The sequence below is a fragment of the Scyliorhinus torazame genome, chromosome 12 (assembly GCF_047496885.1).
Source record: "Scyliorhinus torazame isolate Kashiwa2021f chromosome 12, sScyTor2.1, whole genome shotgun sequence".
Classification (NCBI taxonomy): Eukaryota; Metazoa; Chordata; class Chondrichthyes; order Carcharhiniformes; family Scyliorhinidae; genus Scyliorhinus; species Scyliorhinus torazame.
In genome coordinates this window covers 24,867,813-24,885,368 of record NC_092718.1, presented here as the reverse complement: position 1 = coordinate 24,885,368, position 17,556 = coordinate 24,867,813, and the positions used below count along the sequence as shown (strand labels likewise).

The following is a 17,556-nucleotide window of genomic DNA, read 5'->3' as shown; positions in this document are numbered from 1 at the left end:
TAACCCCCTCCACCATTACTGCGTCCTCCGGCATAATCCTTCCATAAATCCCCGATGTACTCCCCTCCTCCATCCCTGCAAGCACCAATACCCTCTCCAGGAATGAGGATGGCGCCACCATAGGGAATGTCAGATAGATGTTTTACGCAAAACTGCGGATCTGTAGATACCCAAATATATCCACCTGCAAAATCCCAAATTTCTCCAACAACTCCTCTGTAGCACTGTTGCTTCACAGCGCCCGGGTCCCACGTTCGATTCCGGCTTGGGTCACTGTCTGTGCGGAGTCTGCACATCCTCCCCGTGTGCGCGTGGGTTTCCTCCGGGTGCTCCGGTTTCCTCCCACAGTCCAAAGATGTGCAGGTTAGGTGGATTGGCCATTATAAATTGCCCTTAGTATTGGGTGGGGTTACTGGGTTATGGGGATAGGGTGGAGGTGTTGACCTTGGGTAGGGTGCTCTTTCCAAGAGCCGGTGCAGACTCGATGGGCCGAATGGCCTCCTTCTGCACTGTAAATTCTATGATAATCTATGAAAACAAGGCCAGCAGTGCGGGTTCAATTCCCGTACCAGCTTACCCGAACAGGTGCCGGAATGTGGCGACTAGGGGCTTTTCACAGTAACTTCATTGCAGTGTTAATGTAAGCCTACTTGTGACAACAAAGATTATTATTAGTAAGCTGGCAAATCACCCCTCCAAAAATAAATCCCTCATTACTTCCACCCCCTTCTCCTCCCATCCTCCAAACCGGACATCCGATCTCGCCGGCTCAATCATACGGTTTGAATATATGCATCAGCTTCAACACGCTCCCAATTTAAAGCACTGCCGAAATTGCCTCCATATCTTCAATGTGGAGACCACCACCGGGTTTGCTGAATATTCCCTAGAGAAAACAGAAGCGAGGCCATCACTAATGCCCCCAACCCCGATCCCCTACACAAACCCGACTCCACCCGCACCTATACAGCCTCAGGACCCACACACCACCGCACAGTAATAATATATCAAGCTCGTCAACGCCAAGACCCTTGACAGCCGGTCCCTCTGAAGGACCGTTTTCCGAATCCTAACAACTTTACCCGCCCAAATAAAGAATAAAATCAATCTCCCAACTCCTCCGAAGAAGGATTTCGGCCGAAAAACTGGCAAACACTGGAATAAAAACAGAAACTGTGATAAAACGTTCATCTTCATCGACTGAAATCTGTCCGCCAAGGACTGAGGGAGACTATATCCCAGCTCTCTAAGTCAGCCTTGACCCGACTCACCAAACTCGTAAAATTCAACATACAAAGCCGTGCCCAATCCCGAGCTACTTGCATCCCCAAGTACCCAACATGAGAGCCCATTAAATGGAATGGCAACACCCCCAGAATGGCTCCCCTCCCCGGCAGAGTGAGCGGAAAACACTCACTTTCTCCCAATTAAATGTGTACCTTGAAAAAGTCCCAAAACGCTTCAACAGTGCCATGATATCACTTACTGTGGGGATCGGGTCTATCACGTACAGAAGAAGATCATCAGCGTACAAGGACACCCTGGGCTGGATTCTCTGTTTGGGAGACTATGTCCCCACGCCGGCATGAAAATGGTGCTGTTTTACTCCAGGAAAACTGGTGCAAAACGGTCACCGCTTCCCTGCTCCGGGTGGGGGAGGGGGCTAGCAAGGAGGCAGCGTAGAGCTCCCAGCATTGGCAGGTTTGTGGCCACGCAGCCACATGGCGGCGGCCTGCAGCAGCCGCGCCGTGCTTCATGGCGGACTGAGCCCATGGACCCGGACCGCAAAAATAGTACCCCACTTCGGCCCCTCGCGCTCCCCGGACAGCCCCCCCAGTGACCCCAGCCCCGATTGAAGCCCCCCCTGCCCGTGGATCGGCCCTCCCCCAACAGTGGCGGCGCTGGACTGAGTCCGCAGCCGCCATGTTGAGTTCACGACAGGTGAGACCATGAGACTCCCACGCCATCAGGAACTCGGCCAGTTGGGGACGGGGCATCGCAGGGCGGGCCTCAGGCAATGGCCTGAGGCCGTGGATACAGCGAGGAGTACGCCGCTTTTCAGGGGGCAGAGCACCTGAAAATCGGCACCGCCCCCGATTTCAGAGTCAAAACAGATTCTCACGCCCGGTCGCCGAATGCGATTTCGGCTTCGGGATCAAACAATCAAACACGCTGTGTTCCATCATTATCCCTTTTCACATATCTGAGGCCCTCGGGGCAATGGTCAAAGGCTCTATGGCCATTGCAAACAAGAGTGGGGACATGGGGCACCCTGTCTCGTTCCCGTGCAGCTGAAAATATCCCAAACTCACACTATTTTTACGGACACTAGCCTTAGGCACCTTATACCGAACCCACAACACAAATGTAGTCCCTATCCCAAACCACTCCAGCACCGCAAACAAATATCCCCATTCTACCCTATCAAAAGCCTTCTCTGCATCCAACTACATAACCTCCTGTTCGCTCGCTTCCGATGGGGACAACACCGCATTTAAAAGCCGCCGCACATTAGACGACAAAGTCTACCCTTCACAAACCCCGTCTGATCCTCCCCAATAACCTGAGGGAGACACTCCTCCAACCTCAGCACTTCGGTGATTATTAATTTTGAATTGCCTTGGTTTGGTTAAAATATGCCTTATAAACGTTAAGTTGTTGGTGATTCGGTATTTATCCAAATTCAACACATGCACTTTCCAGCAGGATCACCAGACAACCACCAGGAGCGGAAAACCAAGTTGATCTGTCTTAGAATTTACAGTGCAGAAGAAGGCCATTCGGCCCATGGAGTCTACACCGAAAGAGTACCCTACCCAAGCCCACACCTCCACCCTATCCCCGTAACCCCACCCAACCTTTTTGGACACTAAGGGCAATTTATCATGGCCAATCCCCCTAACCTGCACATTTGTGGACTGTGGGAGGAAACTGGAGCACCCGGAGGAAACCCACGCAGACACAGGGAGAACGTGCAGACTCCCCGCAGACAGTGACCCAAGCCGGGAATCGAACCTTGGGACCCTGGAGCTGTGAAGCAACTGTGCTAACCACTGTGCTACCGCGCTGTCCTATAGCAGTTCTGACAAAAGGTCATGGACCCGAAACATTAATTCTTTCTCACTCGCAATGCTGCCCGACTTCATAGAATAATAGAATTTACAGTGCAGAAGGAGGCCATTCGGCCCATCGAGTCTGCACCGGCTCTTGGAAAGAGCACCCTACTTAAGCCCATCCCTCCACCCTATCCCCGTAACCCAGTAACCGCATCTAACCTAAGGGCAATTTATCACGGCCAATTCTTTGGACTTAAAGAGTATTTTCAGCATTCTCTGCTTCAGATTTCCAGCATCTACAGTATTTTGCTTCTGTAGTCCCGATTTGTTCCATCTTGAGCCCTAAGGGGGCAGGGAGTAGAATGAATAAAAAAACAGGAGTATACTAATGAGCCTTATGCAGTTAGATCATGCCTAATATATAGCTCAACTTCTTTTATTTATTTTAGCTCCATATTCCTTGATACTCTTACCTTGGAAAAAATCTCGCGATCTGGGGAACCGGGGCAAAATTCTCCCGAAACGGCGCGATGTCTGCCGACTGGCGCCCAAAACGCCGCCAATCAGACGGGCATCGCGCCACCCCAAAGGTGCGGAATGCTCCGCATCTTTGGGGGCCGAGCCCCAACATTGAGGGGCTAGGCCGACGCCGGAGGAATTTCCACCCCGCCAGCTGGCGGAAACAGCCTTTGTTGCAGAAATGACATCTCGGGGCGGCGCATGCGCGGGAGCGTCAGCTGACAGTTTCCCCCGTATGCGCAGTGGAGGGAGTCTCTTCTGCCTCCGCCATGGTGGAGACCGTGGCAGAGGCGGAAGGGAAAGAGTGCCCCCACGGCACAGGCCCACCCGCGGATCGGTGGGCCCCGCTCGCGGGCCAGGCCACCGTGGGGGCACCCCCCGGGGCCAGATCGCCCCGCACCCCACCCAGGACCCCAGAGCCCGCCCACGCCGCCTTGTCCCGCCGTTGAAAAGGTGGTTTAATCCACGCCGGCGGGACAGGCAATTTATCGCGGGACTTCGGCCCATCCGGGCCGGAGAATCGAGCGGGGGGGCCCGCCAACCGGCGCGATTCCCGCCCCCGCCGAATCTCCGGTGCCAGAGACTTCGGCAACCGGCGGGGGCGGGATTCACGGCAGCCCCCGGCGATTCGCCGACCAGGCGGGGGGTCGGAGAATGACGCCCCAGGTATCACAGCCATATGGGATAGGCCAGATGATCTTTTCCCATCTTGACATTTTTTTTTAAATATTCACATTGTATCCCACAGAAAAATAGATTAAATTATGTTTCGCAACCAAGTTGACTCGATATTCTCTCCCCACTCTCACCATTTCCCACATTCTGTTCCCTGTCTCCGTGAACTCGTCACTGGCTGACATCTCCTGCTGTTCAGTTTGGCCTCGCACTTTCTTTCTGCAATGTTCCTTGTGCAGCATCTCAATGGTTCTGTCAAAGAAAGAGCAAAAAGACTTAGGTGGAAAGGAAACCTCCTCCCTACCCGCCACTGCTGGTCATCCGAAATAAAACAGGAAATGGTGGAGAACCCACACTGTGGGTGTGATTTAACGGGGGAAAGAAAGTCCCGTTTTGGGTGCGAATGGCGGAGTGTTTCTTGGAGCCTGCAGCGTCGGGAATGGCCCCACTATTGAACGGGACTTTGTTTTTGGGGGGCGGGCCTCTGCGAAGAACTGAGGCCGCATGCGAGTGGCCTCTCGCGGGATTTACATGCCTCGTCGCGTCACCGAGTCAGGCACGACGTGTCTGTGAGCGGGTACAAGAGGGGACTTGAGACTCGTCAGAAGACAGCCCAAAATCGTGTGGGGGGCAGGGGCCGTTACGGCAGGAAGTCACAATTAGGTATAAATGAGGGCAGCACGGTGGTGCAGTGGTTAGCCCTGCTGCCTCACGGCGCCGAGGTCCCAGGTTCGATTCCGGCTCTGGGTCACTGTCCGTGTGGAGTTTGCACATTCTCCCCGTGTTTGCTTGGGTTTCGCCCCCACAACCCAAACGATGTACAGGATAGGTGGATTGGGCACACTAAATTGCCCCTTAATTGGAAAAAATGAATTGGATACTCTAAATTTTTTTAAGTTGGGTATAAATATAATAAACACGTTTATTTGTATAGTGCCTTTAAGGTAGTGAAACCTCCCACGGTGCAACACAGGACCATAAAGAAACAAAACCTAACATCGAGCAACGTGAGGAGATAATAGGGGAGTTGGACTTGTGTTTAGTCAGAGAGGCAGCTTTTAAAGATCTTCGTAAAGGAGGAGAGAGAGTTAGGGAATTTTAGAGAAATAATCCCAGAGTTTTCGCCTCGGCGGCTGAGGTCACGGCCACCAATGAAGAAGCAAATAAAAGAGAGGATGTACACAAGACCAGAATTGGAATGGGGAGCAGAGGTTAGTGGGAGGAGGTTAGTGGGAGGAGCTTAGTGGGAGGAGGTTAGTGGGAGGAGGTTAGTGGGAGGAGGTTAGTGGGAGGAGGTTAGTGAGCAAATTGAAACAAGAATTTGTAAATATTGCCATTGCTAAATCGGGAACCAATGTAGATGAGAAAGTACAGGGTTAGTGAACGAACTGGCCTTCGAGCAAGTTATGGTTGCAGGCAGTAGAAATTTGGACAAGCTGAGGTACATGGAGGGTGGGTTTATGGAGGGTGGGTTTATGGAGGGTGGGTTTATGGAGGGTGGGTGATCGGAGACTGGCCAATAGGATAGGTCTTATGAGGAAAGGTTGAGGGAGCTAGGGCTTTTCTCTTTGGAGCGGAGGAGGATGAGAGGTGACTTAATAGAGGTTTATAAGATGATGAGGGCGATAGATAGAGTGGACGTTCAGAGACTATTTCCTCGGGTGGATGTAGCTGTTACAAGGGGCCATAACTATAAGGTTCGGGGTGGGAGATATAGGAGTGATGTCCGAGGTAGGTTCTTTATTCAGAGAGTGGTTAGGGTGTGGAATGGTCTGCCTGCTATGATAGTGGAGTCGGACACTTTAGGAACTTTCAAGCGGTTATTGGATAGGCACATGGAGCACACCAGAATGACAGGGAGTGGGATAGCTTAATCTTGGTTTCGGACAATGCTCGGCAAACATCGAGGGCCGAAGGGCCTGTTCTGTGCTGGACTGTTCTATGTTCTATAATACTCAAGGTCAGAGGTAGGAAAACCATGACTGTTTTGAAAGGCAGTTAATGGATGTTATAGCCTGTAGGTAAGACCAACGGTGACAGACTGATCCAGGAATAACTAGCTATGGAAACAGATGAATATCTGGCTTAGAGCAGAAAGAGAATTGGAAAAAGTAGGATCAACTGTTTAGCTCCCTTCTTATGCAAATCACTGAGCCTAAACTGGAATTACTATATTCTCCATCAGGAGTAACTGACTGACTCAAGGCCATTTATATCAGTTTGTTCAGCAGAAACTGGAGATTGGAAATAGGTTGTTTTGCTCCATTAGGTCCAATATCACATTGGTTGGTGCTACAAGCCCATCAGGAAAATCCTCCCGAGTGTGCAGGCCAATACAGGTTTGGAGGGCCGAAGGGCCTGTTCTTGTGCTGTATTGTTCTTTATTCTTTCGGGTTTTGGCCAAGGTTGGTATCATGACCGGTACAGGCTTGGAGGGCCAAAGGGCCTGGTCCTGTATTGTATTGTTCCTCTTTGTTCGTAACCAGCAAGTGAAATGAAATAGAAGTCACCATAGTCCCTGAGGGCCATTAGGCTGCTTTCCCTTTGGGAGAGAGCTGACTGGTGGTGATTTAACGTGAAGTTCACCACACCTCAGGCAAAGGGCAAGGTTGAGAAGGTGGGGCCTTCATGGATAACCTCAGCCGGTACGGGAATTGAACCCGCGCTGTTGGCATCGCTCATCACAAGCCAACCGTCCAGCCAACAGAGCTAACGGACCCCCGGCAATAAGTTATTTGATTGTCTAACATATTCCAGTCAGAGAGGAAGTTGCTTACTGCTTGTATGCATGGAAAAGATCGCTTTTACTTACTTGTATGGACAGGAAGGTGTATCCGTGTCACTGGGGTTAGTTAATAGGTTGTCTTTTCTTCCTGGGACCAGGTACCCCCACCCATGGCTCTCTGAATAGTGCAGTGGGAATCCATCCCAGGTCAAGCGCATCAGCTTCGGAGTGACCCTCATCTGGAGGCTAATGAGGCTGGGTCCTGGCAACCAGTGAGGATCATTCCACTTCAGACATAGTTTCCGATACCATCTGCAAGAGCACAGCAAGGAACTGGATTCAATATCATCTCATGTCTGAGTTTAGCTTGCAAACTAGGTTCCTCGGTCTAAAAGTGGCCTAAATTCAACACAGTTTTCAGTGGTCCCTCACACTGAGTAACAATGCCATGGGTAATGGTAACTGTCTGCTGCTTTGTCCAAGTGGTCATTCGTCATGCACGAGCAAGAGAAATTAGTGTCTGCGACATCACAGCCAAGTAGGCCCCTGTCAGCATGTTGCATGTTCCAGAAGGGGCAGGTCACCTTGCTCCTTTTTCACGCTCCCTAACCCAGGGACATGGACACCAGTTAGAGCACCTCTTAAACATAATGTTTGAGATCAGCTAATTCAACGCAGACTGGGGATTGAACCAGTCATTGCCATGGTACTTATTGAGGCGAAGTTTATTTTTGAATGTAGCTCACTGACCCGGGATGGCCTGGCAGATGCTGTCTCCTCTTTGGAAGAAGGCTGACGGTCTGATGCAGACTATTCAGGAGGGTTCTACTCTTGACAGACTTCTTCTCCTCCTCTTCTTCTTCTGAAGGAGGCCCTGGATCTGGAAGAAGATAACTACAGAATCAGAAAAGAGTCACCAAATGTAAACTGACCAATAAAGTGCAGGATGTTGCAAGGAGGCAGTGTATTCCATGAGCAGACAGCAAAAATAAAATAAATAAGCATTTACAGTCTTTCATAGCCTCGGCCAATAAGGTACTTTTGAAGTTTAGTCACTTGGAAAGAAAGGAAATGTGACAGCAATTTTCACACTGCAAAAACCCAGAGTCAGCAACGAGATAATGATCAGACAATCGCTTTTACTGATTTTGGTTGAGGGATAAATATTGGGAGGGACATTAAGGGATTCCACTGTTCATCTTCAAATAGCCCCACGAGATCTTTTACATCCGCCCGAAGAGGCAGTCTGGATCTTTGATGTCACAGCTGAAAGATGTGGGCAGATGTTGAGAGCTTGTTTTCCTTGTGGGAGAGTCTAGGACCAGAGATCACAATCAAAGAGTAACGGGTCGCACATTTAAGACAGCGCTCAGGAGGAATTTCTTCTCTCAGAGGGCAATGAATCTGTGGAATTCTTTACCGCAGATGGCGTTAGAGTCTGGGTCCTTAAGTAGGTTCTAGGCCGAGATGGACATATTTTTAACCAGTAAGAGAATCAAAGGTTATGGGCATAAGGCGGTAAAGTGGAGTGGAGGATTATTATATCAGATCAGTCACAATCTCATCAAATGGCGGAGCAGAATAGTCCACTTCTGCTCCTCCGTCTTACGGTTCCGCTGATCACTTATGGTAAAATGATATAGTGTAGACTTATTTGTTCTTAAGGGCAGCACGGTAGCATTGTGGATAGCACAATGGCTTCACAGCTCCATGGTCCCAGGTTCGATTCCGGCTTGGGTCATTGTCTGTGCGGAGTCTGCACGTCCTCCCAGTGTCTGCGTGGGTTTCCTCCGGGTGCTCCGGTTTCCTCCCACAGTCCAAAGATGTGCGGGTTAGGTGAATTGGCCAATGATAAATTGCCCTTAATGTCCAAATTGCCCTTGGTGTTGGGTGGAGGTGTTGAGTTTGGGTAGGGTGCTCTTTCCAAGAGCCGGTGCAGATTCAAAGGGCCGAATGGCCTCCTTCTGCACTGTAAATTCAATGATAATCTATGATTAATCTAGGACAAAGGTTCGGCACAACATCGTGGGCCGAAGGGCCTGTTCTGTGCTGTATTTTCTATGTTCTATGTTCTATGTTCTATGATCACGTGCTCAGGTCTCTGGAGCGGGACTTGAGCCCATGATGGTCTAGCATTGAACCAAGGTTGGCACTTTAACACGTGGGGATTGGGAAACAAAGGTCGAACCCAAAACAGTTCAAATTCCACCCCTCAGTAAACTCTGATTGTACCACATCTAGTCACCGGTAGCAACACAAATGGGAGGTGCTCAGGAATGAACAGGAAGATAGAGAGGCTTTGGATAAACAAGTCATTCTCAGCATCAATTGCAGACATACTGAATACAGTGGTGCTGTTGGACTCAAATGAATCATTCCATGATTCAGCAATAACAACTTGCAGCGAAGTAGCACCAACTTACAAAAGAATGCCCAGCTAAGACAAGGTTTGCTACAGTGATGTTATAGATGCGGGAGAGGCCTCCATTTATAATGGTACAGGTGCAAAGCTTTAAATTATGCACTGGAATTTTGACAAAGTCAACAGGACTGTCATTTCAGTCAAGCCTTTCAACGCATTGAAGAATAAGTGGATGATGGCCTTCAACCACAGTCTCTATCTGACCCTCATCAGAGTGCATCGTAGGCAGCACGATGGCCCAGTGGTTAGCACTGTTGCCTACGGCGCTGAGGACCTGGGTTTGATCCCGGCCCCGGGTCACTGTCTGTGTGGAGTTTGCACATTCTCCCCATGTCTGCGTGTGTTTCACCCCCACAACCCAAAGATGTGCAGGCTAGGTGGATTGGCCATGCTAAATTGCGCCTTATTTGGGAACAAATAATTGGCTACTCCAAATTTATTACAAAGAAAATCAGAGTGCATCGTTGAAGTGCACTCTCCACTGAACAAACACTTCATATTCAAACCCTTGAAAGCCAATTTAAATTGTGTTTAAGGTAGCAGACAAGAAAGATCAGATATGAATGTAAAAAGTGACTTCCAGAATTAACTCACCTTCCTCGGATTCTGCCACAGAGCTGCAATTTGCACCTTCACTGGTGCCGGCCGATTCTTTTTTCTTTTTCTTACTGTTCTTCTTCTGTTTGAACACTTGGGTGTCCCATTCAAGGTCCCACAACCAGGGGTCATCTTTGTACCTGAAAATCAGGGAGACATGGAAGAGATGTACGATGACCGCAAGGCTCTCCTCACCCATCAACCATACCACCACAGTAACAAGGGTTACCCAGTTTTGTCCGTCCAAGTGACCTCAAGTCTGGACAATTTTGCAATACTTGTTCCCAAAGTGAGATGCACTTTTTTACTTCTTTTATAAAAAAATAAGAGTAACCGATTAATTTTTTCCAAATAAGGGCAATTTAGCATGGCCAATCCACCTAGCCTGCACATCTTTGGGTTGTGGGGGCGAAACCCACGCAAACACGTGGAGAATGTGCAAACTCCACAACCATAGCCGGAATCGAACCTGGGACCTTGGCGCCATGAGGCACCAATGCTAACCACTGCGCCACCGTGCTGCCGTCACATTTTTACTTTCTAATGAGTAAGTGGTCAGTCCAATTCCTCTTTGAAAACCTGCATGACCATAGCTATTCCAGCTTTTACAGTATTTCGAAGCATCTCCCACTGGTTGACAAAAGTCAATGAAATTCAGAAAAGCAAAGGTGGCGGCTCTTTTTGTACACGGACTTAGAAGAGGGTCAAGCTGCACTCCACATCTCAAAGCTCTTCACACAATGAATGACTTTGAAGTGCGGTGATTGGCGTTCTTTAGCCAATTGTCATTCTGTAACAGCAAAGTTTCACCTGGTTGAATGACCAGCTCGCCTATCTGGCTACATTGACTAAGGGAGGAAGGTTGGCCAAGAGATAGAGCGAGCTCCCTTTTAAGGTACCTCCTTAAATAGTATCACAGCAGCTCTATATTCACCTGAACAGAGAGACTCGGTTTACCATCGCATCTGAAAAGCCATGCCACAATTATGGAACACTCCCTCAGTACTACATTGAAGCATCAGCCTAGATAATGCGCTCAAACACAATAGAAAGTTCCACTTCATTGCTGAGGTTCTGATAAGCAAACTTTAAAAATAATGTAATGCACCTCTCATCGTAAAGAAGCTGGCAGGCATCATTGGCCAGGTTCATGAGGGACTGCTTCATCTCTCGTTGCAGCTCTTCATATGTCCCCTGTGCCTCATCCTGGTATCGCTTCCAGTTGTGATTTACAGGAAGGTAGCACTGTCCCATCTCTAGCATGCCAGCAAAGGTCACCGGGTGTGGGCACCTAATCAGAAAAAAATAAACCACTGTTAGCGCATGTGTGTGGGGCAGGGCATGTCCACTACCCAGTGAGGAAGCGGTGAGCTTCACAGGAACTCTAGCTAATGATATCTCCAACCATGGGCAATGTTGTTTACTCATTGACTGGATTTTCAGTAAAAAGTCCTGGAGCATGGATAAGGGCATTGACCTCTTCAATGCTTAGGAATAAAAACAGGAAGTGCTGTGAAAACTCATCTGGTTTGGCAGTTTCTGTGGAGAGAGGAATAGAATTAACATTTTGGGTCCAATATGACTCTTCCTCAATGCATAGTGGGCCTAATGAACAAGGGGAGAGTTTTTGTCAAGACAGGCAATTCAGCTGAATGCCAAGGTGTGTTTAGAGATAAACAGCTTCTGTACTAGATAATATCGGATGTAGACTGGCCTCTCTCTTTGGCAGGCATCTGTAATATTTACCCCCCAATTCTCTGACGGGCACAGTACCATAAGCCACCTCCCCTCTCTCAGACTCCCATTCAAAATGTGATCTGCAACAGCAAATGTTAGTTTATTCAATGGGAGCATCCAAACATATACATTTTCCAGTAATAGTCCATGGCACATGTTTGGGAACAGGAACCATTGTCAATATCCACCCTTCCAAGCTCAGGGATACAAGTGAGCGCATGTGTGTGTGTGTGTCTGTGTGTGCAAAACCCTGTTGGAATCAGTCAGCATCAGCTGGGAGTCAAGTCCAGGGCCAAGACAGTGTGGTGTGTGTATGTATGTGTGTGGCTCAGTCTTGCATCAGGCAGTGCCGTTAGTGTTCTTACACAGTGTCACTGTTTCAGCAGATGTTACATTGGGAGGTAGGGTTGCAGTCACTATTAACCTGTGACCAGCTTACACTGGCAGATGGTCAGAAAGGGAAACAAGGACATGATCAGTCATTCAGAAAAGATTACTCACCTTTCTAGAAAGAGTGGAAGCTCCTCACAAAACACCTCATAAGTAGCCTTAACATCAAGTGCACAGTATCGCATCAGCGCCTGCCAGCAGTGGAACAAAGGGACACAAAAACGAGGTATTTTTTAAAAAGCAATTCTCGTAAAAGGTAAATTGTCTGTGTTTTTTTCTGGACTCTTCCCACGGGAATCTCGTTTCAGCCCAGAATGTGCGACACGCAAGCTCGGGATTCCTCCACAGGCAAAAACAGATTGAAATTTGTATAATTGTTTGTCGGATCTCAGACAAAATACTTTAGTAAATCATCACGAAGTACAGTGACTTTTATTATGTAGGCAAATGTGATGGCAAAGTTGCACGTAGAAAGAATCCTCAGCCAACAGAAGGATCGTTGCCCAGATAATCTGTTGATTGAGGAAGGAACATTAGCCAGAACGCTGGTAGATGTTCCTGCTCTTAATGCCAAGAAATCATTAACATCGATTTGAGCAGACAAACAGAGCCTAGGTTTGACGTTCCATCCGCAAGGCAGCAGTTCAGACAATGCAGCAGTCCCTCAGCACTGCAATGAAGTGTCATCCTAGGTCACGTCCTGGAGCGGAGGAGTGCGAACCCATAACGTTTGGACTCAGAAGATAATGTTAGCTCCTGAGCCAAGCTCATAAAAGGCATCAGTGACAATGCCCTGTGATTGTGTACAATTTTTCCAAGGCGGCCTTGGAACTCAAAAGCTTTCCTAAAAACAGGCTGGTAGAAAGCTCAATCAACATGATCAGGCCTGAAACTTGTCCATTCAGTTCTCAATCTTGCCCGATTGCAGTGGCAAAGAGTTTCTGTTGCTTCTCAGACTGGTGGGTTAGAGACAGTCTCTCACATGGGCATCTGTCCTTCTTTGGGAATGGGAGTTGGGGTTGGGGGGGGGGGGGGGGGGGGAAGAGAGAGAGAGAGGAGGAGGCGGAAGAGGAACATTGGGTGTGACAGATGACCCTGCAGTCAAAAGGTCACTAGGCGGCAGCATTCGCAGCCCATGGCAGGTGTGCAGACATCATTGGCACAGTCCATCATTCAGAATGCCTAGTCAATAGCATGGCGCAAGCTCTCGGGTCAATCTGAAGCCGTGACCTGCTACTGTTTGAAAGGGATCACTTATGGGATGGAGAGAAACATAGAAAAATAGGAGTAGGCCATTCAGCCCTTCGAGCCTGCTCCACCATTCAATATAATCATAGCTGATACTCTATCTCAACGCCATATTCCAGTGCCCTCCCCATACGCCTTGATGTCTTTAGAGTTTAGAAATCTATTTCCTTCTTTAGGATATTCAGTGTCTTGGCTTGCACAGCCTAGAGTTTCACAGGTTCGCCACCCTCTGAGTGAAGAGGTTTCTCATTATCTCAGTCCTAAATCTCATACGGCAATCCTGCCATCTCGTGGCAGCCACTCTCCTTTGCCACCAGTAGGGAGGGATGTAGGAGGGATGATCTAGTGGGCTGACAAAGAAAAATGACTTTTAAAAGTAACTTACATATTGAAGTATTTTATCTACAATTTACATATGACAAGGACGCAAAACTGTGTTGATGCCGACAGAGAATAGGTAGTTTCTAAGTATAGACAAATGTCAGAAATGTCAGAAGATTTGGGTTCAACATTACACCTTGCAGTTACATAATGCCTTTTATGGTAGTAATACATCCATGAGGTTTCACAAACATATTAACTGATACCCAGTAAGCGAGGATGCCCAAATTGGAGTACAGATACGTTGGCAGGCTGAAGGAGGTCACAGAGAGGCCATGATAAGGGCTTACAAAAATGCAAAAAACAGCACAGGTCCTACTGAATGGGAAAGATACAAAGATCACCCCCCTAACAACTGAAGGTGGGGCTACTGTCAATGACTATGGGGAAATAGCAGATATGTTGAATAATTACTTTGCCTCAGTATTTACAGTAGAAAGGCTTGCTGGAAGTCCCAAGGACACTAATAGTGAATCGGGAACAGGGACTAAATAAAATTAATGAGGAAATTAATGAAACTAAAAAGTGACAAATCCCCAGGACTTGACGATTTTCATCCGAGGATGTTAACGGAAGTAAGGGAGCACATTGTGCATGCCCTAACTATAATCTTTCAGAGTTCCCTAGATTCAGGAGTTGTCCCTCTGGATTGGAAAATTGCTCATGCCACTCTGCTTTTTTAAGAAGAGTGAAAGAGGTAAACCAGGGAATTAAAGACCAGTTAGCCTAACATCTGTGGTGGGGAAATTGTTGGAGTCTATAATCAAGGATAGGTTAACTGAACACATCAAAACATTTCAGTTCATCAGGGAGAGCCAACATGGATTCATGACAGGTAGGTCAGGCCTGACAAACCTCAGTGAATTTTTTGAAGAGGTGACAAAGGTAGTGGACAGGGAAATGTCTATGGATGTTGCTTATATGGACTTCCAGAAAGCATTTGATAAAGTTTCAGACGAGACTGTGAACTAAGGTAGAAGCAAGCATAACTGAGGGCAAATTACTGGCATGGTTGGGAAATAGGTTGAGTGGCAGGTGACAGAAAGTACGGATACTGGGTGGGTACTCAGGATGTGATTAGTGGTGTCCCCCAGGGATCTGTGTTAGGGCCTTAATTGTTCACATTAATTTATGACTTGGTTATTGGCATAGAAAGTCATGTATTCAAAGTTGGGTGGCATTGTAGACAGTTTTGGTCACTGCTTAAAATTACAAAGGGATATTGATAGACTAGGTGAATGGGAAAAATTATGGCAGATGGATTTTAATGTGAGCAAGTGTGAGATTATCCATTTTGGACCAAAATTAGATAGATTGGGGTACTTTCTTGATGGTATGACGGTAAATTCAATGGATGTCCAAAGAGACCTGGGGGTTCAGGTGCATAGATGTTTAAAATGCCACAAACAAGTGTGGAAAATAATCAAGAAGGCTAATGGAATGCTGGCCTTTATATCTAAAGGACTGGAGTATAAAGACATAGAAGTTACACTGCAGCATTACAAAACTCTGGTTAGACCCCTTTTGGAGTACTATGAGTAGCTCTGGACACCACATCTTAGGAAGGAGGGGCGCTATTCTCCACCCCCCCCCCTCACGCCGGGTGGGAGAATCGCTGGGGCGCCGCGCGAATCGCGCCACGCCGCCCCGACCCCCGCACGCGATTCTCCCACCCGGCAGAAACCAGTGGCGCGCGATTCGCACCGGGCCGCTCGGAGAACCGGCGAGCTGCGATTCTCCGGCCCGGATGGGCCGAGCGGCCACTACGACACGACAGGTTCCCGCCGGTGCCGTCCACCCCTGGTCGCTGCCGGCGGGAACTCTGCGAGAACGCTGGGGGGGGGGGAAGCCTGTGTGGGAGGGAGGGGGGCTCCTTCACCGGGGTGGCCTGCGATGGGGTCTGGCCCGCGGTCGGGGCCCGGCCCGCGATCGGGGCCCACCAATCGGCGGGCCGGCCTCCCCCCCCCCCCCCCCCCCCCCCCCGGGCCTACCTCCTTCCGCACGCGGCCCCAGAACACCGGCGCCATGTTGGTGAGGGGCCGGAGTGCGTAAGACATTCCCCGCGCATGCACAGGATGGCGCGGCCCAACTGTTTCCACTGTTTAGAGATTCTAGAACTAGGGGGCATAGTTTAAACATTAGGGCCAGACTATTCAGGAGAGATGTTGGGAAGCATTACTACAAAGGGTGGTCGAGGTTTGGAACGCTCTTCCATAATTGGCAATTGATGTCACATCTATTGTTCATTTTAAATCTGAGATAGATCAATTTTTGTTTCGCAAAGGTATTAAGGGATATGAGCCAAAGGCAGGTATATAGAGTTAGGCCATAGATTAGCCTTGAATTCAATGAATGGCACAGCAGGCTCGAGGGGCTGAATGGCCTACTCCTGTTCCTATGATCTGAAAATAAGGATGGAAATTTTTTAATCAAGGCACTCGTAAATTCATTTATAGGAATGCATAATTCCATTGTCACTAATTTTTATTATATGTTCAACAAAACAACTTGAAAACAGTAATGTTTTAGATCCTTTGCTACAGTACGCACTATATAAAGTGAGAGAGTAATCAGTGGTCTATTTGTTGTTGTACCTGGAAGTTCTCTCGAACATCTTTCATTGTGCCTTTGATGAAAATCTCACGAGCCTCCTTCTCGAGAGGCTTTCCCCCCACATAGAGTGCGTGGACATCAACAAGGTTGTTGATGCTGCTTATGTTCACCCAGTCCCAGGCTCCAACCTACAACACAAACATGGGCAAATACATATGTTTCTGGTCCAATATTTTATAATTGACTCGCACCAAACTTTGAGCCCACTGATAGCAGGGCTAGAAATGCACAATGGGTATTTCTGAATCACAGTTCCAAAGCCCCATTTAGATTGCACTTCAGTATGCAAGTACAACCTTCTTCCCAACACACAAGCACAAAATCACTGGATTAAAAAGTCCCTGAACTTGCCTCACCACACGAAGGCCACTTAGCAAAAGGCCCGCAACTCTACAAGTGACTGCCATGATAGAACATGGTCTCCAGAACTTTGATACATTTGTGAAATTGACATTCCTCCTCAGGATACCCTTTACGGCTGCAGAAATGGAGTTCACATTTATCTCCTAGTGATAGTGCTTCCGTGTTACATGACCACTTCATCTGAGTGTAACATCCACTGAGGCGCTGCAATGCTTAATGTCACAGAGCACAGATGAAGATTGCCTTCACTCAGAATGCCACCCTCTGTGATAATGGAGGAAACAGCAAATCCAGCAGGAAGAGGAGGGCATCACCTGGGTGCCTCGACATGTCCACCAGAGGGCACCGGCAGCAATAGCTTCAAATAGGTGCACATCTGCCCTCAGAATGAAGAGAGGATATAAAGTACACAAATAACAGAGGAAATGCATCTCAAAAAAGTACCTCCATGAAGGGCAGAAACCGATCTAAATACCCCTCTATAAAGCTACAAGATTAACAAGTCAGGAAACCCTTTAGGAAAGGTGAAGTGTCACCTAGGAGGAAGAGAAGGTACAAATAAAAATACTAATAATAAGATAACCTTTATTTGTCACAAGTAGGCTTACATTAACACTGCAATGAAGTTACTGTGAAAATCCCCTAGTCGCCACATTCCGGCGCCTGTTCGGGTACACTGAGGGAGAATTCAGAATGTCCAAATTGCCTAACAGCACGTCTTTCGGGACTTGTGGGAGGAAACCGGAGCACCCGGAGGAAACTCACGGAGACACAGGGAGAACGTGCAGACCCCGCACAGACAGTGACCCAAGCCGGGAATCGATCCTGGC

The 17,556-nt window shown here is 48.3% G+C and overlaps 1 protein-coding gene across 1 annotated transcript in view; it reads right to left on the bottom strand.

The window, feature by feature from the left end:
• Positions 1-17,556, bottom strand: part of polg (polymerase (DNA directed), gamma) — a 57,975-nt gene that overhangs the window by 28,167 nt on the left and 12,252 nt on the right. The window contains exons 5-11 of the mRNA XM_072470565.1: positions 16,345-16,491; positions 12,233-12,312; positions 11,103-11,285; positions 9,992-10,134; positions 7,726-7,855; positions 7,063-7,287; positions 4,385-4,502 (exon numbers count right to left, since the gene is read on the bottom strand). Coding sequence (XP_072326666.1) covers positions 4,385-4,502; positions 7,063-7,287; positions 7,726-7,855; positions 9,992-10,134; positions 11,103-11,285; positions 12,233-12,312; positions 16,345-16,491 — 1,026 coding nt within the window. The remainder of the gene's footprint in view (positions 1-4,384; positions 4,503-7,062; positions 7,288-7,725; positions 7,856-9,991; positions 10,135-11,102; positions 11,286-12,232; positions 12,313-16,344; positions 16,492-17,556) is intronic.